This window comes from Psammomys obesus, unplaced genomic scaffold, assembly GCF_907164565.1.
Source record: "Psammomys obesus unplaced genomic scaffold, mPsaObe1.curated_primary_1811, whole genome shotgun sequence".
Lineage (NCBI taxonomy): Eukaryota > Metazoa > Chordata > Mammalia > Rodentia > Muridae > Psammomys > Psammomys obesus.
The window spans coordinates 4,496,541-4,524,154 of NW_026596088.1; the positions used below are offsets into that span (position 1 = coordinate 4,496,541).

Consider the following 27,614-nt stretch of genomic DNA (forward strand, 5'->3'; position numbering starts at 1 on the left):
TCCGCTTTACGCGACCGGGCCCGGGTCTGCGGGGCCCGCCTGCGTTCCAGCTGGTGCCGCTAGAGTAGGTACCGCATCCCGCTCGGCTGGGCCCTTCCCGCCGGGCTCGAGCTCAGAACTCCGAGGTCCAGGTGCCCCGCCGGGCTTGTCCCCGCCCTTCTCCGCTGAGCCACGCTCGTCCGTCTCCGATTGGCTCAACTCCATCCCTCTCCGCTCGACGATTGGTTCGACTCCACCCCTAAGTTCGCCCAGCCCTGCTCGGTCCGGCTCGGGCTGACTTCTCCGGTTTTGGTTTTGGCCCCGTTCGGCTCGGTTCCACCCATCTCTGCCGGGCCTCGCTGGTCCCCGCCCTGATCGGCTTAACTCCAGCCCTCTTGGGTCGGTCCGCACCTGTTCGACTCCGCCTCTCTGGTTTCGGCTTCTTTCGGCTCGGCTCGGCCCCGCTCGTGGTCCGGGCGGGCCGCGGCGCTGGAAGTGACGCGGCGAGGGCGGGGCCGAACTGTAGCCTCCGTCGCTGCCTCCGGGGCCGGGAAGCGATGTAGGTAGCAGCCGCCAGACGGTCTCCAGCTCACCCCGGCCCGAGCCCCGCGGCCTGCCAGCGCAGCCGCCGCCATGAAGAAGCAATTCAACCGCATGAAGCAGCTGGCCAACCAGACCGTCGGCAGGCGAGTGCTCGCTCGGAGCGCGCCGACGGGGGGCGCGCGGGGGGCGGGCCGGTCCTGCGCGCGAGGGGGCCGGGGAGAGCGGGGCGCGGCCCGGCCTGGGCCAGCGGGGCGGGCGGGGGTCTGCTCCAGGCTGCGGCTTCGGCGCTGCCCATTGTCCCGTCCCGAGGAGCATCGCCCTCGGGGGGACCCACGCGAGTCTTTCCTGCTGCCAGCTCGATCTCGCCGCCCGGTGCGAAAAGTCCGCAAACTTGTGTGCCTAACGCAGTACCGGGCGCACCGCTTTGGGGGCGGCGTTCTCAGGCTCTCCCAGCCGACCTTCTGTCGGAGCCTTCCTTCCCGAAGAACTTTTTACTGGTCGCGAGGAACTGAAGGGGTGTTAGGCTAGTGCGGCTTGCCCAGTTATCACACGCACACCCCCGATTCCCCCCTACTCCCACCCCGTGGAGCAATCAAGACATGCAGTCAGTCTCCAAATCCAGGCTATTGGGAACTTGCTGCAAGTTCTTCAAGTTTGGAAAGGGAAAAGGATGTCTTTTCTCACCTTGGATGTTTGGTTCTGTTTCTCTGATGCTGCGTGAGTGCTTGACAAGAAACATTGATTTTTTTTTATTATTATTATTGTTGTTAACGAAAGAATACAGGAGGGATTGTAGATGAGTAGGCTGTAGAACAGGAACGATTTGCGGATTTTCGAGCTTCAGGAGGCTGTAGTCATGTGCTGTGCTATCTGGAACAAATAATTCAAGGTCTTGCAGGGCAGATAGCTGTGCTGAACCCATTTGCTGTTTATTCTGCACGGAGATAGATGAATTTTTTCACAGCTCTCGCTCTTTCCCTCCTCCCCTTGCACCGAAGGGGAGTTTGGTTTGGCTGGAGCACGTGAGACACTTCTTTTTTTATATATAGGAAAATACTTTTACTTCCTCTTGAGTTTTCTAAATTTGCTTTTTACAGTGTTTCATTTCCCTCAACTTTTTGCTGTTTTGTTACTGAGTTTCAAAAAAAAAAAAAATTCCCCATCGTGTAGTCTTGGTATACATCATCCTTTATACAGACTCAGTCAGCCCCTGCCCCTTAAATCCAGACATGCCTACTTTTCTGTTGCTCATAGAATTCAAGAAAGAGGAAGATCAAGGCAAGTAATCCTAATGGCTCGAACAAGAAATATTGTGAGAAATGATAAAGATAATTTCTTATGAGTTTTGTACTCCTTTCAGAGTTCTCAGTAGTATGCATGGCAGAATCAAAACTTAGTGAATACCAAGACATATTTGTTAGATTGGTATTTATTTACTAGGTCTTGTATTGTGTGGGACAAGGGACAGTTGCTGTTTTTATCAAAGTTCTGAGAGCATTCTATCTCGAAAGCCCTTAGGATTCCGTGGGCTTCTGTTTCCCCTTAGCCTCCCTTCCTCGCTTTACATTCCAGCCACGCTTGCCCACTTTCAGTTTCCTTGGGAGGCCTGTGTTTCTTACGCCTTATCCTCTTCCTGGAAATCCCAGAAGCCTTTTACCACACCTAGCTGATAGAGACCTCTTTGCCGTTCTTCGTGTCTCTCAGTGATAGCCTCCGTACCCTTAGATGATCCTTGATGTCTCAAATGGGCACTGTCATCATAGCAGGCTCTTACCTGCTTTCTGTAATCAAGCTGTCTCTTTACCTGCTTGTGTTGTCTGTTTGACTGAGCACTCTGAGAGTCTGTCCTGTGGGACTTTGATTCCCAAGATCTGTGACTCCTGTCCCATGACAGATGACCTGTCAAAATTGTTAACTCCAGAATTCTAGCTCTTACTACATTGCCGAGTGCTGTGGGATTAAGTATGGGAAAATATGAACAGGATAGAGCCATGGTGATTCAGTGATTCATACTAGGACAGTAATTCTGGCCCTGACCTTTGACTCTGTTTGAAAAATCTTTATTGTTAGATGCCAGTGGAAGCGGCAGCTATTACAGAGCTGTAAGGGTGTGGCAGCTATGGGACTAAAGTCAGAACATCTGTTTTTACTAGGGAGAAAACCTGTTGCTCTCTTGCTGTGAATCTCTCTCTCTCTCTCTCTCTCTCTCTGTGTGTGTGTGTGTGTGTGTGTGTGTGTATGTGTTTTCCCTATTTAAGTAACCCTAAGGGGTAGGAAGAAAAATGGAGGACAGAGCTGAGAATTATTATCAAATGGAGCCAGATGTTGGTACTCAGCAGGAGCAGATCATTGGTGTACTTGGGCAAAGAGGAATGCTTTTCTAGCACAGGATTTCTTGCAGCTGTGCTCTGGATAGAGAAGGAATGTATAGCTATGACTGCCCATCGTTATCAGTTTGTTTATCAGTGTGTAGAATTGTAGGTGGTATCATGCGGTGAGGTATTCCTGTAGGGCGGAATGCTCATAAGTAACTCCACTGTGAAGTTTCATGAGACTGACATGGTGGAGGATTAGTAATGCCTAGAAAGAAAGAGCTGTCATGAGGCAATTTGTGGGCAGAGGATGGAGGAGTCTGTTGGCGACTTGGGCAACACATATGAGGTGGTCTCACGATACAGGTGCCCTAAAGAAGAGGAGTGGGGATGGTGGTTTTCGTCCACCTTCTTTTTGTTGAGTCAGACACTCAGCGAACAATGAGGCCACACTGTACATCACTGTACCATATTAAAAAAAAAATCAAAGATAAATACAACAAGATAACTGCCCTGGAGCTGCTCAGGAGATATAAGGAGGAGATAGGCAAGCCCTACGTAATTATAAACATAAGATAAGCACTTCCAGAAGGATGGCAGGTGCACAGAGGAGAACCTGTCTGCTCCTGCATGGAGGTCACAGAGCTGCTTGCAGATGTGAGCAGAGCCTTTTCTGTTCCTTCCACCTTCAAGTACTTCTTTCAGATTTTCTTGCAAGAATTAGGTCTCCTCTGATGATAAAACAAACAAACAAACAAACAAACAAAAACCAACAACAACAACAACAACAAAAAACGCAATTCAAGGTGCCCGAAAGAAAGGGTTTCATTGACTTGGGACAGGAGTCCCAACATAGCATAGCTTTGTTTGAGACGGTCTCACTGTATAGCCCAGAATTCCAAGTCCTTCTGCCCTAGCCATCCCAGTGCTGGATTTGAAGGGCACCCAGCGGGGTTCACTCTTTAGACAGGCTGTGTTCACAGACTTCCCTTATCTTCAGTGCAAGTCTCAGAGAAAAAGAATACTTTGTGGCTGTGGCCAAAGTCCCAGGATTGGCTCTGTTTCTGGGTCACATGCCTGTCCTGGGAAATGGAATGGACTCAACTCCACCCAGACAGAGAGTGGAGGAGTTCTGGTTCCCCAAGGTAAACCGGAGTGCTATTACCAGCAGAAGGGGAATGGGCAGACACTGCTTAGGCAAGCAAGAAAAGCCCTGTTGAGCTTTTGCAGTCTCGCTTTGGAAAAGGAGAGGCCTTCTCTCTTGAAAACGCTTAAGCTTCAGATCATTTAGTGGAGGCAGGTGATGCACTGGGGTGGGGGAGGAGGGGTGACGATGGGAGACTGTTGTCTGGATCAGAGGAGGCTGTGCAGGAGGATAAGAAGTATGAAGTTCAGAGATGCATGTGTCGAGAGGAACTAGAAGGATGTCACTAGGCATACAGCCTGGCAGAGTCAGCCCTTAGGACTTGGGCTCAGTGCTTTCACTTGGTAAGTTAAGGGTTCAAATTCAAGTGTCTCGAGGGCTAGGGAAGGAAGAGCCATGTTCTACCAAGGGGTTGTCTATGCCAATGTGGATTCCAACCTCTGGAGTTCTCAGGAAGTTGCCAAAAATGTACATTTTGGTGGACATTAGATGACATTTAACTCAAGTCAAGCAAGCACGTTAGTATTACATTACACTACACAAATATTTTTGAGGCCAGATGTGGTCTGTGCTCTGTGTTGGCGACTGCTTGTCTCAGAGGACCTGGAACTTAGAACTTCCTGGCTCCTTCTTTACCCGATGCCATGGCATCGTTGTTTCTCTGGCTTTGCCGGGGAGTTCGTTTTCATTTTCATTTGCTGAGATCTTTACTAGGGCCACCGTAGTCATTTCACCTCTCTCCAGTGGTGTGGCTTACCAAGGGCTGTGCCTCACCACCTGGCCTGGTTCTCACCCACGAGGACTACCATTTATATTTTATGAAGGAGGACAAATGACTTGCCAGGTTGGCATAACTAATAGGTGACCCACACAGGACATGTGGTTTTAGGCCTTCTGTCTGTGCAGCCGGTATAGTTCTGACCACAGAACTCAGGGTGCCTTTCACCAGGAAAGGTGCCGTGCTTATGAGCAAACGTCTTAAGCGCCTCCCATGATCATTAAGCTAATGCATTTCTCATAAGAAACTCACTGCATTCTCCCAGCAGCTCTGGGGTGGTGTTGTTTATTCCTGGTTTAACAATAAGGAAGCCAGAGATCAAAGAGGTCACAGAGCTGATACATGACAGAGTGGTGGGTCCAAACCAGGTTTCTGATGTTGAAGCAGATATATGGTACTTTATTCATCTTTAGTGCTGCCTCCATCAAGTCTTGGAAACTGAGTGGTGTGGTGCTGTAATTCAGTGGCTCTCAACCCAAGGCTGTGTTTCCTCAGGGGACACTGGGCAGTATCTGGAGGCTTTTAGAGGCTTTGCTTAGGGCAAGGCCTCTACCACAGAGCCACATTCCAATTCTCTTGATGGTCATGACTTGGATAGGTGGGGCAAGAGTAGTTGCTGGCATCTTTTGCTGGCATGGGTCCTCCTGAACAGTGCCAACAGCAAAGAATTGTGTAGTACCAGCTGCATTAGTGTTGAAGTTTAGAAACCCTATTTAGTCCTTGTTAATGTTCTGGGTATGTGAGTGGTCGCAGCCAAAGATGGCAGACTGTTGGCTTTCAGGTTGTAGATATATTTTGTTTGCTTTATTCTGTGCTTATTGACTTACTGTTACTTTAAAAAAAAAAATTAGCACTTTTCACCTGAAAAATATGTATCTCATTCTTTTTCTAAAAGAATCTTGGAAATTCTGCCAGGCTCTGATATGCCCTTCTAGTCTTGGAGCAAGCCACAGCTTTCACACTGGGATGGGCATCAGCTCCCTGTTTGTGTAACCCATAGCTGATGGGTTTTAATCACTATGTATTTCTTGCTGACCCCTTCCTGACCATTGAGATCTGAGGACTCTCCAGGGGTGGAGGTAGCTGCCTATTACAGCAGCAGGAATGTTCAGGCGAGGGGGTGTGTCTATCTGCTGATCTCACAGTGGTCCCTGTACCGTGTAGTAGAATACTTCCAGGAGGCAGCTCTTCCTGCGCATGCTCTGTATTCCTTACTGACTTAATAGCTTCTTCACTTTAGGTTTCACTCTGCTCTGCTTCTCCTCAGAGATCTCTAACAGGGCACCTGAGGAAGCTAGGTACCAAGCCAGTAGCTTCCACCTAGCCTCTGGTACAGCAGGATAGGGAAAATATCCCCATCTGGGTATCTTCTTAGTTGGATCATCTGAGGCCAGCTTGGATGGGTTGCAGGTTGTGGAATTCTAGAATGCCAAGCACCTTATTTACAGGTATATGACAATCCCCTTTTTCCTCCTGGGGGAATAAAAAATAGCCACAGAGGGATGTGGTCACTTAGCGTCATCTTTATTTATGAAGGCAGCATGGACTCTGTTATGAATCACTCTATGACAGAAGTTCCTGGTGCTGGGGAGAACCCTCCGTGCTTTGCAGCTGTAATGGAGGGTACACCATGACAGACTGGAATACTTTGTATGTATCATTCTGTTTCTCAAACGTAGGTGGATACCATGGTAACCAAGTTAAAATCCATTGAAACAAAATATTACACTCCGTCTACTCTGCATGTAATTTCCTGAAGGCAGAAGGACTCATGGTTCCAGATGTGAAACCCTTGGGACCTTTGTTTTTATTTTGACAAAGAGGTCTCATTGTATAGATCAGGGAGGCTTTGAACTCTCGATCTTCCTGCCTCAGCCTCCCTAGTGCTGTGATGACAGGCATGCTTCCATGTCACCTTCAGATGGATTTCAGAATTCAGGACTTTTCAGGTTCTGGAGAAGCATTGTGCATTTATGCTGGTGTTATAGGCAACCTTCAGCTGAGTCTGGGTAACAGCTTCAAACCTACCATGTTATTTCTGTAGCAACACGTGTGCATATAATTACCCCATGATAACTGCCCGTGACAGCTTCTTGTCGTTGCAGGTCGAGTTTATAGTCAGTGTGTTTCTGGTATGCCCAGTGAGTTTCAAGCTTATTTTCATTTTTGTTGCCCCCACCCCCAATGAAAAGGATTGTAGATCTGTTTTAGTTTCAGTAATATATCTATATGGCTCTCCGTGATTCCTTTTATTTCAAGTATCTTCCGTACTCCAATACGAGACTACAGTCATTAGTGTACGAGCAGAGAACACAAATTCAAGTGCCAGGCAGATAAAGAAATGAAGTGGGAGGTGGGTGTGAGAACGAGGAATGGCGGGGACTGTTGGACGCTTAGCCATTTAAGGGGGAGGGGTGCTACTTTTCCGCTCTGGCCACTTTGTCGCCTTGCGGCATGTATACACATTCAGCCACATCTCCCCTTCTAAAAAGAGGCACGCACATATATTGTGTACGTGTACCACAGGCCTGCACAAGCCTGCGGAGGTCAGAAAAGAGACAGATCCCCCGGCGCTGGACTTACAGATGACGGTGAGCCGCCATGTGGGTTCTGGAAACTCAGCCTGCGTCCTTGGCAAGAACAGCAAGTGTTCTAACTAGCCGAACCGTCTCTCCAGCCCCCTTCCCATCTCCCACTTTTGATGATGCTCCAGCATGTTGACTTTCCTGCAAAGTATTATGATTCTTAAAAGTCAGCAGCTAAAAAGAAAAAAAAAAAAATTCCATCCATGTAGGCCAAAGAAAACATATCTGCAAACTTTATCTGGCCTTGGGCTGTCTTCTTTGACCTCTAGCTTAGAGACTAATGCTTGTGGCATGAGAAGTCGTCAGTGGTATTAGTAGCAAGCTGCTTCTTAAGATGTAGATGGCTAATTTGTTTTGTCGTTGTTTGTTATATTTTTATATTTATATATGCTATTTTTTGTTGGTAGGTATTTTATTTTCGAACTGCCTTACTTTCTAGCCAATTGGTTATTTTCCTTTTAATCTTCCAGCTGAACTTAAAAAAGTTATTTACCTTAGAAAAGGGAATGGAAGTCCTCCTTTAAAAGGAGGAGCTGGAGAGATAGTGCAGACCTTAAAAGTACTTGCTGCTCCTCCAGAGGACTGGGTCCCTAGCATCAAAATGTCTGCTCACAGCTGTCTATAACACTAGTTCCAGGGGACGTAATATCCTTTTCTGGCTTCTGGACACTGCACACGCATGATGTACATATGTGTAGGCAAAGCATTCATATATATGAAATAAAAATAAAGAAATCTTTAAAAATGAGGAGCCCTCTTTCCTCCTCCTCCTCCTCCTCCTCCTCCTCCTCCTCCTCCTCCTCCTCCTCCTCCTCCTCTTCCTCCTCCTTTTCCTTCTCCTTCTCCTTCTCCTTCACAGGACTTCTATGTGTAACAACCTTGGCTGTCCTGGAACTCACTCTGTAGCCTCAAACTCACAGCGACCAGCTTGCCTCTGCTCTGAGCGCTGGGATTAAAGGCGTGCACCATCATGCCTGGCAAGAGGAGTCCTCTTTTTAAAAAGGATGAGTTAAGGAAGGTTGAAGTATGCTATTCCTATCTTTCCAGGACCATAGTGGTCCTAAGTAGCACTGCACACTCCTTGTATATTTGTCACTGGGTACCTTTAGGATTGGCCTAGGACACCTACAGATGCTGGAATTCTCAGATGCTCAGGTCCAATATAAAATGTCTCTATAAAAGTCTAATATAAAAGTTTCTGTAGCTAGCCACTGCAGTGGTTCTGCATACTTTTAAGTCATCTCTAGATCACTTACCATAACTAGTAGATTATAAATACTATATAAAAAGTGTTATATTGTGTGTATTTTAGGGAATAATATAAAGGAAAAAATCTGTACAGATTGGAGGCAATTTCCTTTTAACCATTTCTTACCCAGGTTGGTTAAACCTGCAGACAGAAATAGAGAGGAAAGCCAGCTGTATTGATACCCGGAAGCACTGTTGGTCTCTTCTCTTCCCAAACTATTCCCCTGGGTGATCTCGGCTCCATAAGTCTCACCTCTTGGCTAATGATTTGCAGTTTTATACTCTGGTCCTGGCCTCACTCCACTCCTAGTGATACTACCATCTTAGTCTTGAACATCTCTCGCTAAGTATGCTGCAGACATTGAACTCATCCTGACCATCATCCTTAAATTTGTCTCATTTTCTTAACTTCTCTAAACTATGGGTCACCAGACTTTTGCCTACAGGCTGACTCTAATCCATCCTGCTTTATTAAAGAAGGCTTTTTGCAACTAACACTGTCACACACTGCAGTAGGAGGGGTGAGTAATTAGGCGACCTGGGTGGCCCAGAGAGCCCAGAGAGTTTACAGTGAGTTTGCTGGGCTGGGGATGTAGCTCATCAGTGGAGTGCTTGTGTGGCATTTGTAAGGCCCTGGGTGCTGTCCCCAGCAACCATAAAACAGAACAAAAACTTCTTTTCCTTCCTTAAAACACATGCCACCACAAGCCCCAGCCATTTTACAAGTTCCATTTCTCCTCCATATTTTCATTCGCTTCCTCTTGTTATCCTTTCACCTTGCCTCTGTTCCTGAAGGGCATCCATCCTTCTGTCAATCTTAGTCAGCCTCTCGTTTTTTACCTGGACTGAAGATTGTCTGCCAACTAGTTTTGCTGGCTTATGTTTACTCCACTCAGTAAACTGTGTGGAGTAACGTGTTCTGGACTAGTGTGGGCCTAAGAGAAATTCCAGAGGATAGAACAGATCTGTGCAAAGCCTCTGTGTCAGATGAGAAACCATTTTGAGTAGGTGGAGCTGACTTGCTGCAAATGAAGTGAGACCATGTTTGACATGAAAACAGTGTCTAGTCTCTTTTAGTCAGTTGTAAGGGCTGGTGATCCTGAGTCACAGCCTTTCATTGATTTCAGGGTTTTGGTTCTATTTTTACTGGGTATTGATTATCTTACGAAGTTTCTCTCTTCTACTCCCTTCCACCAGTTTTCCTTTTTTGGTGTCTGCCTTATCAGAGAAGCCTTTTGGTCTAGCCATCCATTTGATCTCTCCTTTAATGTTTCATTAGCATTTCTTCTCTAGTTTCTCATATTCTTCTACATGAGTCACTCAAACACATGCTTCATAAATACTTTAAATCATAAGTCATGGAAACAAGTCAAGAGAGATTCAGGTGAACACAAATATTTCTATCAGCAAATGTTGAGAGATGCATAGAGATTCTTCCAGTTAGTTGTCACCTGTCAGTGTAAACATTTAGAAATCCACCAGCTTGGATTTCACGTGGTTATTTGATACTTGAAGGTGTGTAGGCTGAAGAGGCTGATTGAAACTAAGCCCAGCCATACCTGGGAAAATAAACCAGACTATTTCATTCACTGCATATGGGGGTGCTAGGATTGAGGGTGTTGGGGGTATCCCCGAGGCCTTTGGCACGTGCCTGGTGGGACATGTGTTCAGTCAGGGCTTTTCTGGAAACAGAACACCTGGGCATCCTGACGACAGGCTGGTGGAGAGAGTAGTGACAACAGAATTGCAACAGGCCAGAGATAACCATAGGGGCCCTGACAATCTGTACTTTCTGTCCTTTCTTTTAATGTCTTCTTTTGCTTATCAATCAGAAAGTCAGCTGTGTCTGCATCTTAGCAGGGGAACAGCTCTCTAGCACGTTTGTTTTCAGGTCACTCCAGTAGAGGATGGCTGCTGGGGTGTACTGACAGTCAGTCTGGAGTGTGGCTTGGATCTTGAAAGCTTTCAGAAATGTTAGAATAATAAGTGCCCTTATTTTCTTTACCTGGCATTAACTGATAAGCATCTTTCCTCCGAAGAGAAATTTGGTTGCACCTTGAAATTCTCTTGTGTTATATTGTATTTATTTTAGTGCACTTTAAAATTTTTATATTTGTACATTAATAAATTCTTAGATAATTTTATGCATCTGTATAGTGAATTTTGGGCCATTTTTGCTTCCATCCTCTTTCCTCTCCTGATGAACCCGTCTTTTCAATAAGCACTACCCCTTTGGTGTGTGGCCCCTGAGTTTAATTATGGTTGTTTGTGTTAATTATGGTTGTTTTCGTGAGCAGAAATAGGTTACAAAGAACAATACCAGCTGCCAGGCGCGCTGGCACATGCCTGCAATCCCAGCACTCTGGAGGCAAGAGGCCAGCCTGGTCTACAAAGTGAGTCCAGGATAGCCAAGGCTACACAGAGAAACCCTGTCTCAAAAAAAAAACAAACAAACAGAAAAGAATGCTATCTGGCTCCAGCTGCCATAGTCTGCAGTGGTGGGCGGGGTCTTACAGACTCCTCCCCCATGCACAATAAAATGGTGATTGGACCCATTTTGAGCAGGTTTATACCTCTCTTCTTCAGACCCCTAAAATACTATGATTGTGCTTCCATTTTGGGATGTTAAAAGTTAATAACGTACCAGTGACACCCCCTGAACTCCCAGATGTCAGTAAAATGCACAGTCTTTGACTACCACCACCCGCTCCTGGAGACAGGCAGCGTTGTTGACTTTTGCCTCTTCATGGCCTGTCATTAGTTTTCTTTTCCAGTTTGAAGAGATCATGGTTTGCAGACAGTGGCAGTCAGATTTGGGGGCCCTTCTGTGTGGAGGCTAAGAAAGTGGAGATGATTCTTTGGGCTGGAAATTTGGGAACAGGTGTGGCTAGGATGTACTAGGAGAGTGGCCAGGAAGCTGCAGCACTAGACTGAGAGGTAAGGACAAACAGACCGAAGGTGATGGCACCTTACACGGATGAGGGAAACAGGACTACAGTGCTCAAGATGCCCAGCCCAAGGAATGACACCACCCACAATGAACTGGGACCCACCACATCAGTCACTAATTATAAAAATGCTGTTCAGGCTTCCTCCCACCTGATCTTATGGAAGAATTTTCTTAATTGAGATTTTCATCTCTTGGATGACCTTAGCTTGTATCTATTCAGCACAAATCCTGCCAAAGTGGGATGTTAAAATCTGGGTTACTAATGAAGTCTGAAAACATCATTCTTCCCTACTTTAAGACATAGAATGTAGTGTGTCTCCTATTTGAGTCTTTGTTATAAGGCTGGCAGGTAGGCGTTTTTACAGAAGAAAACAAACTTGACCCTTAATGATACTTTCATAGTCAATTGGCGTTGACCGATTGGCCAACATATTGACAAATCAGCTCATATTGGAATGAGGTGTTCTCATTGGGGATAGTCTGAGAAGGAACATGACAGATATGCTTCTCAGATGTTGCCTACACTTGGAGGAGTTGAGGAGGGACTGAAGAGAGGGGCCACCAAAAATGAGGTTTATAAACTAGGAAAGAGCATCCTTCATGAAGGTGACAGAGTCTCAGTTCTCAGAAGAGTGAAGATGATCATGTGATCCAGCCAGGAGGCCACAGCTGGGCTGACAGATTTGTGTCTCACTTTTTAATTTTTTTCTTTCTCTTTCTGAACTTTTCTGCCTCACATCCAGGTAGTCCTCATCTGAGCTCTGTCTGGCAACCTTTCCTGATGGCTGCTTGGAATGTGAGTTTTCAGTAGGAAGATAGGGAGGGCAATCCATACTCCTATTACTTGTGTACGTGGGGGGGGGGGGGGGGGGGGCAAGGTTTCACTGTATTGCCCAGGATGGCCTGGAACTCATGGCAGCCTTTCTGCATCAGCCGTCTAAGTGTTTGTGTGGCAGGCAGCATTTGTCAAGAGTGCTGTGGGCCAAGGCCATTTCACATGGGCCCTCTGTTGTGTGTGGCTTCCTGGCAGGATGCTGGGTTTCTACTAGTCTGACTCACCAGATAGAGAAGACAAATGCACTTCAGACAAGGAACTGGAAGAAGATGAGCAACTTGTAGAGGACTTGAAGTGGATTATTGGTGGCAGTATGTTCGTGATGCTTTTAAGGAAGCGGTTAGCAAGTCATGCGGCAACAGACTTAATTGTAGGCTCTGGCTCTGGGCATTTTGTAAGAATAGAAGCTTTGCTGAAGATTTTAGGTAGAGGTTGTAACAGACCTTGGGCCAGAACTCCTCCCACTCTCCAAGATGATCTGTATGTAATTTCACAGGTGCTAGAGGTCAAGGCCACGGACAAGACACCAAGGTGAGGAAACCCACCTTCCAGGCTGGCAGCTCAGCAAACCCAGCAGCTCTCAAAGAAGCTCCGCCAGAGCTCCATGCAGGGCCACTCTCTGGAGAGATGCGTTAGCAGTGCTGACCATGTGGGTGTGTGCTGTTTCTCTAGAACGCATGCTCGTGGTGAATGGAACTCTCCCCAAAGCAGAAGTACTCTCTCAGGATGAGAGTTCATAGTCATCAAATTATTTCCCGTCAGAATCAGCTTTCTTCACAGTTAGTTGGCTGGGTTGTTTTTAAAGATCAGGCTGTGGGATGTAGTGAGCGTGCTGAACTTGAGCTCACAGTGAGCTGAGGCGTCACCATGCCGATCTCCAGCTTGCCAGCTCACTCTCCCTTCTGCTGTCTCTCTCCTTTTCCTTTCTTCCCTCATCCCTCTTGCCCTTTCCTCTCTCTTCCTCCCTCCCTTTTTTTTCCCTCCATGCTCCCTCCTTCCCTCTCTCAGTCTCTTCCTACACTGCCCGCTTTCTCTCTCTTACCTTAGCCTGGTGAGCCTCTTTGTTGTGCTCTGAGGGCTCCTGACATCACAGTGGAACAAGCCCTGGTATGTTTAAGACATTGGCACATGAAGAGGCATCACAAGACAGCAAGGAAATAGCATGAGACAATAGGTTAGTTAGCACTGGGGACCAGTCAGGTTAGCTTTCACCTCACCATCATATGCCAAAGTAATCCCAAACAGACCAACAGTTTTATGCAGAGGCTAGGAGCAGTTCAGTGTTAGAGCACTTGTCCAGCATGCTTGAAGCCCCTGGCTCAGTGCCCAGTATAAGGGAAAAACATCATAAAAAATTAATAGAAGCAAATGCAGCTTATCATAGAAAGTAAAGTGCTTCATGGGTTGGTGTAAGAGTGCGAAAGAGCATTAGATAACCTGCACATTTAAACAATTAAATTTTGGGCAGAGCACTCATCTAGGTGGTCAAGGCCTTAGATTTGATCCTCAGCACCACAAAATAAGTAACCTTATTTGTTGTGGTTTCATAATTAATGCTGTGTTAAGTGCTATTTGGAAAAAACCAGTAGCCGCAACTGAGAGCTAACACCCTAGTTAGTGTGTGAAGCTCTCAATTTAAAAAACGCCGGCCTAATGAGCAAATAAACAGAATGGTCGTGGCATACAGAAGATGAGGAATGGATGAAACTCTTCCTTTTTCTTTCTTTTGGTTGTTTGTCCCGTTGAGACGGGGCCTTGCCGTATAGCTCTGGGTGTCCTGAAGCAAGGGTCTATAGACCAGGCTGGCCTCAAACTCACAGAATTCTGTCTATCTCTGCCTCCCCAGTTCTGGGATTAAAGCTTTGGTCACCGTGCCTGGCTGTGACTGTTTTCAGAAATGCAAAGCTTCAAGAGTCAATTTTTCTGCAAAATTCTGTGTAAGGTAATGGTGTGTTGCTGTCATGGAGGCGCAAAGGCTGTGCCCTCCACTACTGGTGGAAATGTAAATGTAATTTATACCACTTCCAGAAACTTCTCTCTGATCCTTGGTCTACTCTGACTGCAACCCATCCCTTCTCAGAGTCTCCTTCCAAGTGTTCTTCCTTCTGAGCTTTTTCTATGACCTGAGTCAGTCACACCATTTCCTCTTTGACATCATTTTCAAGGCTTATTCTAGCTGGCCTTTCTCTTTCACCTCTTCTGCAAAATGCCTGACTTTGGCTTGGCTCCTGTACCTGGGATGTGGGGTGTAGCCCAAAAAGACAGTCCAATTGTACAGGTTGGCGCTGCCAAGCCTCACCGCCTCCAGCTCCTCTGGGCCTTCCTATCCTTGGCTCTGGTTCCCAGTCCATTTTCCGGAGTGCTTTTGCCAGACTTTCACTTTCCTCACAGCTGCTCCACCCTTCCTCAGGCACACCCACTCCCCTTGGATTACTTTCTCAATTTCCAGAGAAAAGTGGAGGTGCTTCTGTTGGTCTCATGGTCTAGTTGACCAGGCTCTGTTCCTGACATTTTGGAAGGTCTGTCTTTATCTTCCCACCTCCCAGGCCCTGCCTCACTCTCTATTCTGCCTTCCCAGCCTCCCTGCCTCCTTTTCTTCCACAGAGCTCTCTTCTCAGTTGGTAAGTTTTCTCCTCCCTTCTTGGTATTGACTTCTTGTCAGTGGCCTGCATCTTGACCACTGATAACTGATCACATTATTTTTGTATCCACAGGACCTAGCCTAGAGCAGGTACCCAACAAATACTATTTTAATGAATGATTTCCAAAGCAATTGGTATTTAATTTTTAATAAATTTATTTATTTTGGTTTTTCAAGACTGGGTTTCTCTGTGTAGCTCAGGCTCTCCCGGAACTCACTCTATAGGCCAGACTGGCCTTGAACTCAGAGCTCTGCCTGCCTCTGCCTCCTGAGTGCCGGGATTAAAGATGTGCACCACTGCCCTGCTTACTTATTTATTTTTACTTTATGTATATGAGTGTTTTGCCTGCATGTGTGTCTGTGTACCACATATGTGCCTGTTGCCCACAGAGGCCAGAAAATGCTGTCAGATCTCCTGGAACTGGAGTTAACAGATGGTTGTGAGCTATTCTGTGGATGCTGGGAACCAAACACAGTTCCTCTGGAAGAACAGGCAGTGCTCTTAACTCCTGAGCCATCTCTCCAGCCCTGAATGAAATCTTTAAATCAGTTTTTCTAGAAACTAGAAAGGGAGTGGTAGTGGTATTCACTCTTAGACAAATATAAGAAAAAGTAATTGACATGGATTCTGAGGGGTCACAGCACTGCTCTCCTTCCCATGCCCTGTCTCTTCATCTTAGCTCACAGCCACATATGTTCTTGTTCTCAGCTCTCCTGCCACCTGTCACTCATCCTTGCTTTCTTAGCATCTCTCTCCTGGCATCTTCCCTTCCTTCTGCAGGGATTCTTTCTCTATTTCCTGCCGTGGATCTTTCTTGTACGCATAAGGCTTCTGTCAGAGCAAACTTCCGAAATATGCAGTTGCTGCTGATAACCACAGCATGCTGCATCTCTGGTCCAGGTGTCTCAGAACCGCACTGGACTCCCGCTGGCCTGTCTGCAGGCCCGTGGAACTCAGCGTTTCCTGAGTTGATGTCATTCCACCTCATCAAATTGTTCAGCTACTTCTTTAGAATGAAGACTACTTGTATCCAGCAGGCATTCAGTAGATGCTCGTGGTGGTTGTGTGAGGCTCCTACTTCCCATTCACAAAGACCTGTTCATTCCTCATGGACAGTTCCTGCTTAATCCACACTGAGTCCCATCTCCTTATGGCTCCTTATGGCTTTTGATATTTTCCTCCTTGGCCTCTGTCTTAGTCAGGCTCACTATTGCCATCATGACCAAAGCAGCTTGGGGAGGAAAAGGTTTATTTGGCTTAATAAAATAAACACAGCACTATTCATCATCAGAGGAAGTCAGGACAGGAACTCAAGCAGGACAGGAACCTGGAGGTAGGAGCTGACGCAGAGGCCATGGAGGGGTGCTGCTTACTGGCTTGCTCCTCATGGTTTGCTCAGCCAGCTTATAGAACCCAGGACCACATGCCCAGGTATGGCCCCACCCATAATGACCTGAAAGAAAATGCTCTCCAGACTTGTCTGTGGCCCTGTCTGGTGGGGGCATTTTCTCAGTTGAGGTTCCCTTCTCTCAGATGACCCAGGCTTATGTCAAGTTGACATAAAACTGTCCAGCACAGCTACCAATATGTGAGCCCTTACATCTCCCACACAGTTACCTGGAAGAAGTTTCTGGAAAAACAGCTATAGCAATGATAGCTAATACTTGATTTTTACTAAATGTCAGCACGGTTCCAAATGTTAGCCATGAACCAGCTCATTTAGACTCAGTAATTCCTGGGAAATGATTGTGTTATCCCTTTTTACAGCATTACAGGAGCACTGGTCACAGACCTGGCACACCTGTGCCAGGATTTAGAGTCTTAATTATGTTGTCATAACTAAAGAAAACTTTTTTTGGTGGGAGAGGGGTTCTCAGAAGTAGGCACTTTTCCTAGATATTACAGAGATACAAGGAATTTGCTCATGGTTGCTCAAGTGGCTGGACTTGGCTCCAGGTATAACTCTTAGACATATTTCCCCACCTAAAAGAATGAGTACATTGGGGGGAGCTTCAGATATACTTAGGGTATTTTAGGTTCCATCTTCAGGGTTCTGGAGGAGCTGTAAGAGTTCGGGGGCTGGTGGGAAGGAGAGCTCTGCTGAGCATGATCAGGGACCAGCCCAGCACTGTACCACAACACTTGAAAATGTTCTCATACTTGCAAGAGAAAACTTGTGTTTGCACAACATCCAGATAACTCATGCTGGAGTGCTGCCTCTTCCCAGCAATCCTGGAAGTGGAGTGCTCCACCCCTGCCCCCTCCTCCTCCTCCCAGTTTGTTAATTGACTTCGTAAATTGATTTTTGTTAGTTTTGTTTTTTTGAGATGGAGTCTCTCTATGTAGCCCTGGCAGTTCTGGAACTTAATATATAGACAGACTATTTTGGCCTCAAACTGATAGAAATCCACCTGCTTCTGCCTCCCGGTATTGGGATTAAAGGCGTGTGCCACCACTCCCAGCTACCGATTGAGTTTTGACAAAGTCTAAGTGTGTAAGGACCACAATAGTATGTGCAGATGCACAGTACCTTGAAGCACTGTCCTTATGTGTACATTTCTGAAACCCACCAAGGAGGGAAGGTAGGACATTGCGGAACCTTCCTAACACTGCGACCCTTACACATTTCATGCTGTGGTGACCCCCCAACCACAAAATGATTTTTGTTGCTACTTCAGAGCTGTGGTTTTGCTACTGTTATGAATCATAATGTGAATATCTGTGTTTTTCTGGTGGTCTTATTTGACCCCATGAGAAACAGGGTCGCGACCCACAGGTTGAGAACCACAGCATTAGTTTAAGACGCTTGGCTGAACATGCTTTTTTTTTTTTTTTGTACTGTTAACATCCATTAAATATTATAAGGAACTTTTTTTTTTTTTTTTTTAAGTCTTAGGGGGAAAAAGGAATGGAAGCCATTTAGTAGAAGTTCAAAGTGTGCCTATTAAGGAAGTGGGTCACTGGACAAGGAAATCAGTACAGTTTGTTCATTCATTCTTTGTCCAAATCAGGACAGTAGCACATTAGACAAATTTCAGAACTGCCATTATACCCAGGCTTTAACAAAAAGGGGCCGACTAAACAGAATGCATAGTTCACAGAAATTAAAAACCATTCCACTGTTACCTGCTCAGAAGAGGAAGTCGAGTGTGGACAGACAGTAAAGCCAGTCTTTCTGTCTTCTCATTTTCCAGGATCCAGGGCTTTCCAATTCACACAATCCCGACAGGCAGGCCATAGCAGTAACCTGGAACAAGACACATCGGTCCTCACGCAGACACACCTCCTTTCTGAATTGTAATGCCGAGGGTGAAATTGCGCTTCCTCCCAGGGATCTTTGGGAATATCTGCAGACATTCTTTAGGTGACTGCTGTGTGGGAGGAAAGAATAGAACACATTGTCACTCATTTCTGTGTGGGTAGAGGCCAGGATGCTATGAAATACTCCACAGTGCTCAGGTCAGCCCCCACAGGAAGGAATTACCTAGATCAAAATGTCAGGAGTGTCAGGTTTGAGAAACACTAAAATCCTAAAGAGCCTAGCTGGCTAACAGCCCAAGCGTCTCTATCCCAGGACCTCAGACCAGAGAAGTTCAAGTCTTGAAAGTTGAAAATTGGTAATCTTTGAAAAGCCACTCCATGTTGAAAGTCTCCTGGAAAGCTGATAAAATCTTTAAACTATTTCATTGTTCCCTACATATCTGCTTGCACAGTGGAGCTGAAAGTAAGATATTAAGAGTGACAGCTTAGAGCATAAATACCTACCTTGTAAGACCTCCCTCCCTTCCCACTCTCTGCTTTCTCACTGTGCTCTTGTGTGGGGCTGGGGGTCTGTGGGTGCAGCCTCTTTGGACTTGGCTGTGTTTTAAGAGCTCTTTGCCATCCTTCTTTAGAACACTCTCTCCAGGGCAGGTTCCCATCAAGTGCGCTGATCCTGGCTTCTCTCCATCTGCCTTTTCCTCCCCACTCTAGCGGTGAATGGGGGGTGGTACCTAGAGATGGCCTTGGGCCTTTGTCTAAGTATGACATTTTTCTCCATATTTCAGCATGCTGTTCTGTCCCTTGGGTATAATGTTTTTGCAAGTCAGCCATTCTTTTCCTTATTCCCTCTGTTTCTTTTCCTCCTTCTGCCTACTTTTAAGGTTTGCGCTATATCTTTGATTTTAACCACTTTTTAAAATAATACTGACATTTTTCTTTATATTTATCCAGCTTGGGGTTCTCTGGTCTTGTTGTACCTTTAGGTTAATATCCTTTATTTATCTTAAAAAGTTGGTCTTCTTGTGCCTGCCTGTCTGTCTTGTGGCTGTGTGTGTGTGTGTGCGTGCGTGCGTGCACGCACTCGCGCATGTGTGCTCCATCAGAAGAGGGCATCGGGATTCTATCACTGTCCTCCTATCCATGTGAGGCAGGGTCTCCCCTGAACCAGGAGTGTTTCCTCTGCCAGGCTGGAAGTCAGCAAGCCCTGGCAGTCCTTTCTTTGCTCCCACACGGTTGGGGTTACAAGCTTACGTGAGATGCCCAGCTAGTTCCATGGGTGCTAGCGTGACAGTACAGCAGATGCTCGTAGCCACTGTGTATCTCTCCAGCCTCTCCTCAGAGTATTCTAGAGAATTCTTGCATGTTGACTTTACACATTTCTTCTGTCCCTGTTTCTTCATTTCCTCATTGATAGATTGATTTCCTCCTTTAGATCCTGGGAACTTTGCTGTCTCTGAGTTTAGTTCTATTGACTGTCATAATGGTACCTTCTAGATCTTTTTTTTTTTTTTTTTTCCTGTAGTTGTTTGTGACCAATTGCCAGCTGAGTATGGAAAGTGAGCATGGCATGCCCCTTCTGCTGGGCTATTAAATTAGCTGGCAGTTGTCTGTGCCTTGGCCTCATTGTTGCTTTGCGTCATCTCCTTTGGGCAGGTCTTGTATTCTCGCTCTGCTGCCTTGCTCTAGGACTTAGCAGGCCTGTGTCTGCACTGAGCTCTCAGCCTTCCTGCCCGCCTGTAGAGGACTACTGCCTGATACTCATGCTAAAGTCCAGAGCCCCAGTGTTTCTCTCGGGTTTCTCAGTTCCTCATTCTGAGGAAGGCTCTCCATTCCCTCGCCTCAGGTGGCTGTAGAGGAACTAATGTGTGGTGACGCTGCCAGTCTCGCAGTGGTCTGTTGTGCCTTCCTCTGCACAGAACAAAGCTGGGATAGGAGATTTCTCAGGGTTGTCCTGTCCTGCTCTCTGAGTTTGGCAGCCCCGTGTGTTAAACCTGACTATCAGGGGAGAAAGAAGAGTTCTACAATTGTGGAGTCAAATTTGAAGCAAGTTTTAATTAAATACTGGCCAGGATGATGGACTCTAGCCAGGACCATTCTGGGGTTTCCAGAAAATGGCTACCAATCACCTTTTGCAGAGGCTTATAAAGGCACACCCTTAAGGCTTCCCTATTTCCCATCAGGTCCAATCAGGGTAAGCATACATCCTGATGCACTTCCTGCTTGCATACCTCCGACCTACATCTGATCAAGTACATCCGGTGCAGATGGGTCAAACAAACTTGTTTAGGGGAGTGAAAACAGAACAATAGCTTCCAGCATTTCAGGAAATATCTGTCCCTGAGCAAAGGGCTTACAGGTTAGAAGCAGTTTGTTTTATGGTTCTCTTAGGCATAGTAATTAAAACTGAAAACATAACTTTGGCTGTCACACATGCACCTCAGCTTAGGCACCAGCTGTCACGTGTACTGTCTGGCGTTCACATTTCCAGCTCTCCCAGTAGAATAGCTCTCAGAAGGCACTTCTTTCAGAAAGCCTTTTAGATATCCAGGATCTGTGTTCTGGGTTCCTCCTGTTTTCTAATTTTCTCCGCAAGTGGTGTTTGGAATTTTATTTTTCTGTGCAGAGAATTGAATCTAGGGTCTTGTATGTGCTAGGCAAGGTCTCTGCCACTATGCCTCTGTTGTGCAAGCTAGCAAACTTGTCTGTGCTTAGGTGTCTCATTAGTGAACTGATAGGTATAGTAATAGTATCACCCTCGAGGCACATTAGATGTTAAGAGCAGGTTCTCTGCAGTGATGGCATCGAGATTCAGAGCCCACTGGTGAAACCTGGGCTAATTACCCCTATACCTCAGTTTCTTCACCTATAGAATGGGAACAATAGTACCTTCATTACAGAGTTATTTTGGCCTTAGTGGAATTATTTCTCACAGACCACCTGGCCACATGGAGCCCACAATAATGGGCTCAGTAGATAGCTGCGATGGCAGAGAGAACCCAGGGTGCCACACGCTTCCCTGTTGGAGTGCTCAATGCCTAGAAGAAAATTGTTCATTTTCCTCGATAGTGCTCGCTGGCTGTCAGGACAGGGGCTGTATTCCTTACTCATGATGGCTCATGGAAGGGAACTAAACAAATATTTATTCAGTGACTGAATCATGACAAGGTTGTGTGAGTGTGCATGACAGCAGCTGTGGTTGAATTCAGCGCCGCTGCCCGGCCTCACTCGGTTTCCATTAAGTTCTTCTGTGAATCCTTTTGAGAAAACGCCACGTGTTTGAAATGAGCTCTCTGTCTGCAGTGTTCTTCAGCCACCAAGCAAGCGCTCCCTGACCTTTAGAAAAAGTGAGTAAAGACTTGCCGTTTTCCGCACCCAGAACCTCCCCATCGTCCCTTCTGCGCTCGCCCTGATTTTCCAAGTGAACAGACTTTCCCTTCATTTTGTGAGCCTGTCCATCTTGGAACCTTCTGGGCTCCTTTTGATTTATGGTCACTGTAGGAACCTCGATGAAGTCGGCTGCGCAGGTTCTCAGTACCTCTCATGCCTTGATATGTTTGTAGAGACGGTCTTAAAGGGTGTGTGGGAGTGAGCATGCAAATACAAATAAAACGAGGCGCTGGAAGGTAAAGAGATGTATTCCTGGATCATATGACTAGTGTGTGGTCATGTCAGCAGCAGGATCTGTCATGAAAATAGGAGAGGAACTCAACTCCGTGTAATACGGAGGTTCCCTTCTGAGGCTCTTAACGTGATGTCTTCCTAATGAGTATTTGCCTCAGAAAGTAAGGACCAGGCTGAAAAGGTTCTTGTCATTTTATTAGAGTATTGAGAGTGTTCTCATAAAAGATGATAATGTACAAAGGTCACATGTTAAATTTTTAAACTTTTATTTTTGGTACTGAATAGATATGAAGACCTTGTATATGCTATCCAAGTGTCCTCTCACTGAGCCCCCCGCCCCCCGCCCCGCTCCTAAGACTTTTCTGAATGTTATAGTAGCAGCAATCTGGTATTTAAATGGGAAGCTCTCTTGATAGGCATTTTAGATTCCCAAGCCTTTTAGTTTAACATCCTCTCCTCTCCCCTCCCCACGCTGTCTTTCTGAGTGGTTTCTCAGGTGAGTAGTTTGCAGCCAGTGATTTTGCCATACTAATTAGCCTGTTGAAATAGTTGCTCACTATTGGCTCTGGGTCTGTGTTCTTGGATCTGCCTTGGTAGCTGAGAGTCCTGAGTCAGTCTCCTACCTCTGTTCTTGTATGCCACAGACAGAATTTTTGTTTTCATTCGAAAGCTCAACCCTGGGACCTTAGATGGCAAAGCTTTTGTAGCCAGATCCCTGTCCTGCCTGCCCTGCTGAGTCCAGACACTTCCACAGGGCTTTGTCCATGCCCTTTTCTAGACCCATCTGAAGCTGCAGAGATTGCTTCCAAGGACTGGCCACACAGACCTGTGTGTGAGGCCTCTCCTGTGAATGAGGTTTTTTGTTTACATTTCTGTCTTTTCCCATGAACTTCTCAAGGGTGGGGACTGACTCACTTCTGTCTGTTTTTCTCTCCTCCCCAGTTCTTGACATTTAATGTACTCCATAAATCCTGGGTGAATGAATGGCCATCTAAGATCTGAATGCCTTGGGGCAGGTTCATTCTGAGGTAGAGGCTGGCTCTGGTCCTGTGAGCCCTCCCCTGGGAACCGCCTCCCCAGCTGAATGCCACTCTTGTCGCTTAAGCAGCTGAGCCTTTCATGGAGGGCTGCACTGCACCTCGAATCCTGTCTCTCTGTGTGCTGTCTGTTGTGTGCCAGTGGCTCTCCCTCCCACAGGTGTCATCACAGCCATCGCTTTTTTTCCCTTGATGGCTGTCCTGTCCCTGCCTTCTGTGAGACCTTTCTTTGTCACTGTGAGGTCTGTTTGCACAGACCTTCCCGGGAGAAGCTAGAATGACTTGGAAAGGGCTGAGTAAGATGTGTTTTTTATCTGAAAAGTGTTTGAATTCATTGTACCTCTCCGAACAGCTGACAATCCCATTGGCCATCACTGCATGCCAGGGACCATGGTAAATGAGATAAGTAAGCAGAAAGATGGGGTTGGGGTTGGGGAGGTAGCTCTGTGGCTAGGAACACTGGCTGCTTTTCCAGAGGGCGTGGCTTCAGTTCCCAGCACACTCTTGGGTGGCTCACGACCATCTCTAACTTCAGTTCCAGGAGATCCAGTGCCCGAGTCTTGCTCTTCAGGCACGAGGCACACATGTGGTGCACATATATACACACATGCAGGCAAAACACACATACACATAAAAATAAATGCATATGAGAAAAGAAAGACTGTGTTTCTAAATAACCCGTATGGTGGTATTACTATTCCTGTTTCTGACTTTTAGTCACGATGACCACCATTTTACAGTGGGATGGACACTCACACAAAGTCAAGGGTATCTGGCTCCACAGACCTAGTTCATGGTTCTTCTCATACCCTCAATCCCTCTCTTTCCCTGAAATGCAACTGGGTGACTTCCTGGAAGGAAAGAAGGCAGGAGAGTATTCCAACCGTGAGTCACACACTTGAGATATACTCCAGGCAGTGCTGAGTTGCAGAGTATGCTCTCTGCCTAGTGTGTGGGAGGCTTTAGCTCTGTACCTGCCAGCTGTTCACTGCAGGGTCACACTCTCCGTCCTAGTGCCCCTGCTGTCTCCTGATACTTCCACTGCAGTGTCTCCCTGTGCCAGCTGTGCTTGGGCATGAGCTGCAGAGCTTTTGCTTTAAAGGAAAGGAACGGGGTTGGGGGGGGGGCAGCTGATGTTGACCTGTGGCCTCCAAAGTGCTGTACTCATGTGCGTGTGCATACATACCACAAACATTTAAAAGAGTCAGGTAGGATCTGCTGCCAGTTCCCAGTGGTTCTGTGTTGGGTCCAGGCATAGGGATATTGAGTCATGTTCCCATTAAGGACATGATCACCTCTAAGAAGTATATTGTGATATCATCTTTGTGGAACCATTATGGAGTGTGCTTGCACATCTAGATGATATACCCACTGTGAAATGGCCTGTCCTTCTATTGTAAAATGTATAGTGGAACTTAAATCAATCCCAAGAGAAAATGATCAGAGCAAGAAAGTCAGTTAACTTAGATGTCAGGGTTGCTGCCATAGGAAATGAGGGTTGGTTTGTTTTGAGGACAGGGTCCCTCTATTATGGAACTCACTCTGTAGACCAGACCTGGAACTCAGCAATCCACCTGCCTCTCCCGCTGAGTGCTGGGATTAAAGGCGGGTGCCACCATGCCCAGCTTAAAAAGTGTATTCCAAAGTAACAATGAGAAGTGTTGTGAGGATTAGCCTTAATTATCAGCATGACACAGTCTAGAATCATGTACGAAGAGAATCTCAATGAGAGATTGCACTGGGTTGGCCTGTGAGAGTCTGTAGAAGACTGAAAATAAATGGTGTGGGAAGAGCCAGCCCGGTGAGGGCAGCAGCACCAGTCCTCTGCTTGGGATCCCCGGCTGCGAAAGAATGGAGAAATGGAGCTGAGGGCAAGCAAGTGGGCATGTGTGCCTTCTGCTCCTGGCTGTGGGTGTTATGTGCTTAGCTGCCTTGAGTCCCCTCCAGGATGGACTGTGACCTGGAATACAATTCCAGAGCTGACAGCGCTGATAGGAACGTCTAGCCTCCTCCCCTTGCGTCGTGTCTTGTCAGGGTATTTTATCACGGCAACAGAAGGGAAACTAAAACAACAGCAAATACGTGAAGTGGTAACCGTCTTCATCATTCTAAGCGCTATGCCCGGGACATAACTGTTTCCCTGTGGTGGGCAGCAAGGGCTTGTTTACAGCAGCAGCTCTCCAAATATGTGAGAAATGCACTCTCTGTCCTTCAGGGATGGAGTTTTTAGCTGCATCTTTGGGACTGCTTACCTGTGCGTCACGTTGGTCTATCAGGAATTGCAGTGCCATTAGGAGACACTTGTTATTTGTGTCCAACCCAGTGAGTTCTAGTAAATTTTTCATTACCCCACGTAAGATTCCCTCATTCCCTTTTACAGTGAAACCTGATAACCATTCCACTTAGCCAACTGCTCATCCACTTACTGCCCCTGTCAGTGGCCTTTTCTGGTCATTCCAGAGTGCCAGGAGTGGTAACAACTCAGTCTAACCTCCCTCTCCCTCTCTCTCTCCCTCTCTTCTTCTACCTCTCCCTCTTTTCCTCTCTCCCTCTCCCTCTCCCTTTCTTTCTTCACTATTCTCTAGGTCTGCAGTGGCTCACTAAAAATAGTAGGCTTCTCTTAGGGCCACTATTTACATCAGCTGTGTGCCAAAGCTGCTTTGTGAGTCGAATTAGGAACTGAGTAGTCATCTATAACTTGATTTTTGTGAAAACTCACTTTCCAAAGTCAACATGTACCAGCACTGAGCTAGCTTAGGGGTAGACAGCCAAACACTTACATTTGTGATCTTTTGGCTGTGCGTGTGAGAGAGAGAGAGAGTGTGTGTGTGTGTGTGTGTGTGTGTGTGTGTGTGTGTGTCTGTCTGTCTGTCTGTCTGTCTGTCTTGTCTATGTGGAGAGAACCTCGAGCTTCTCACATCTCTTATATACTAGGCAATTGCTCCCTCACCGAGCCCTACCCAGACTGCTGGAGACTTTCTGTGTGGTTTTCAGCTCCTCCTGGCCTCTTGTTGCCTTACATAGCAATAAATAGGTCCCTTTCCTGTAACTCCTCCCATAGGTCATGCCTTGTCTGCCTTGTGGTAACTTTGTATGTTTCTTAATTATTTCTGATTTCAGAAGGAAAATTTGCAGTCTGAAACTCTTCAGGTCCAAGCAGGTGACACAAAACACTGAAATGGGCCACGGAATGGCTCTGGGGGAGTCCTCTGGGACATCACTGAGAGAAGTGCAGGGTGCTGGTGGCAGAGAAGTTTCTTGGACCTTGCGGTAGACAGAAAGTTTTGTGGAGCTCTGAGACTCAGGCCACGTGGTTAGAGTAGGCCTAGCAAATAGATTCCATTTCATGTGCCAGAGGGGAAAAGGCCAGTGAGCAAACAGAAAGCCTAGGACACAGTCACATATGCAAGAGAATGATAAAATGTGATTGTCGGCTTAGTCATTGACTCGGATTCAAATAATAGTCTGAAAAGATTAAGTTAAGATCGATAAGGCTTTACGCCTTTTAAAGTAAAAAGTAAATAAATTAACTCCATCTTAGAGAAACTGGACAAACCCTATGTTTTGGAATTCAGGGTGTAGAACTGTTAGCTCCCTTTGCCTGTGCCATTGCTTAAATACTTTATGATCTTTCCCAGGAGAAACACCTTTCCCTTTTACATGTCATGCATGGGAACCCCCTGACCCCATATGACCCCTTTAGAGTTCTGTGAACTAAGGACTTTCTAAACTATTTAGTGGAATGTGTAACAAATTGTTTGATGTATAAAGTATGAGAAGGCCCTTTATTTTTAAAAATCCAATTAAGTGGATTTCAGATTCCTTTTTAGCAGCTCAAGAAGACAGCAGAGCTGGTGAGAGAAAACAGTGGGAACTCACCCAGGCTTGCAGCTTTCTGAGGTTTGGAAGCATTTGTAACAGGAGATGACAGTGTCGCGCAAACTTAAATTTCTAAGGACTGAAATCCATTTCTTATCCACAAGGCAGGCCTCTGATTTCACTGTGAACGCAACTGTGATGTGTGCCATGCCCAACTGTGTAGAGCACTCACTGGGATTCCCTGACACAAGCTGTAGCATCCTTTGTTCTTCACAGATGCATTTATGTGTTTCTGGGTAACTAAAATTCAAATCGATTTATTAAAAATTATTTCAACATTCTGTGGTAGATTTTTATTGTTGCTACCTATCACAGTGAATGTGTGGACAGGACTGTGAGCTTACGTGTGAATATATTGAAGGCAGCTGTGTGGTCTCAGAGACAGGGGGATGCATTAATGTTTGGCGTTGTTATTGGTGCTCCATCTGTATGCTTGCTTAGCCCGGAGAGCACATCAGGGCCAGAAGTATGAGCCTCTAGTCTGAAAATGATCATTTTGGTGAGTCTTGTGGCACACTCAAATTCATCCATGCTCTCTTTGCCTAGCTTTGGCAGAGCGGAGCAACCGACGATAGCACAGTGTGGTCTGCAGACCTGGAGCATTTATTTCTTGGTCTTTCCAGGAGAAAAGTAGCTGAACCCTTCCTTATGTAGAGAGATGTGCGTGTTTCCGTTCTGTCCTGAGGTTTGTTTATGAATAGACACCAGAGAGAAGATAGTCTACTGTCTACCTGAGGGGTGGGGAGGTGGGATAAGACGAGAGATGCTTTCTCAGTCGTTTTGTCACCACTGACTCCAGC

General features: G+C 46.4%; 1 protein-coding gene across 6 annotated transcripts in view; it reads left to right on the top strand.

The window, feature by feature from the left end:
* Nucleotides 1-407: 407 nt before the first annotated feature.
* Nucleotides 408-27,614, top strand: part of Arhgap17 (Rho GTPase activating protein 17) — an 84,818-nt gene continuing 57,611 nt past the window's right edge. For 2 of the 6 annotated variants that reach the window (XM_055627341.1, XM_055627337.1), the window contains exon 1: nt 408-665. In XM_055627341.1, the coding sequence (XP_055483316.1) occupies nt 613-665 (53 nt within the window). In that variant the 5' untranslated portion in view covers nt 408-612. Of the gene's footprint in view, nt 666-21,600; nt 21,622-27,614 lie in introns of those variants that run through there. The other 4 variants (XM_055627340.1, XM_055627338.1, XM_055627336.1 and 1 more) reach the window with 3 other exon arrangements.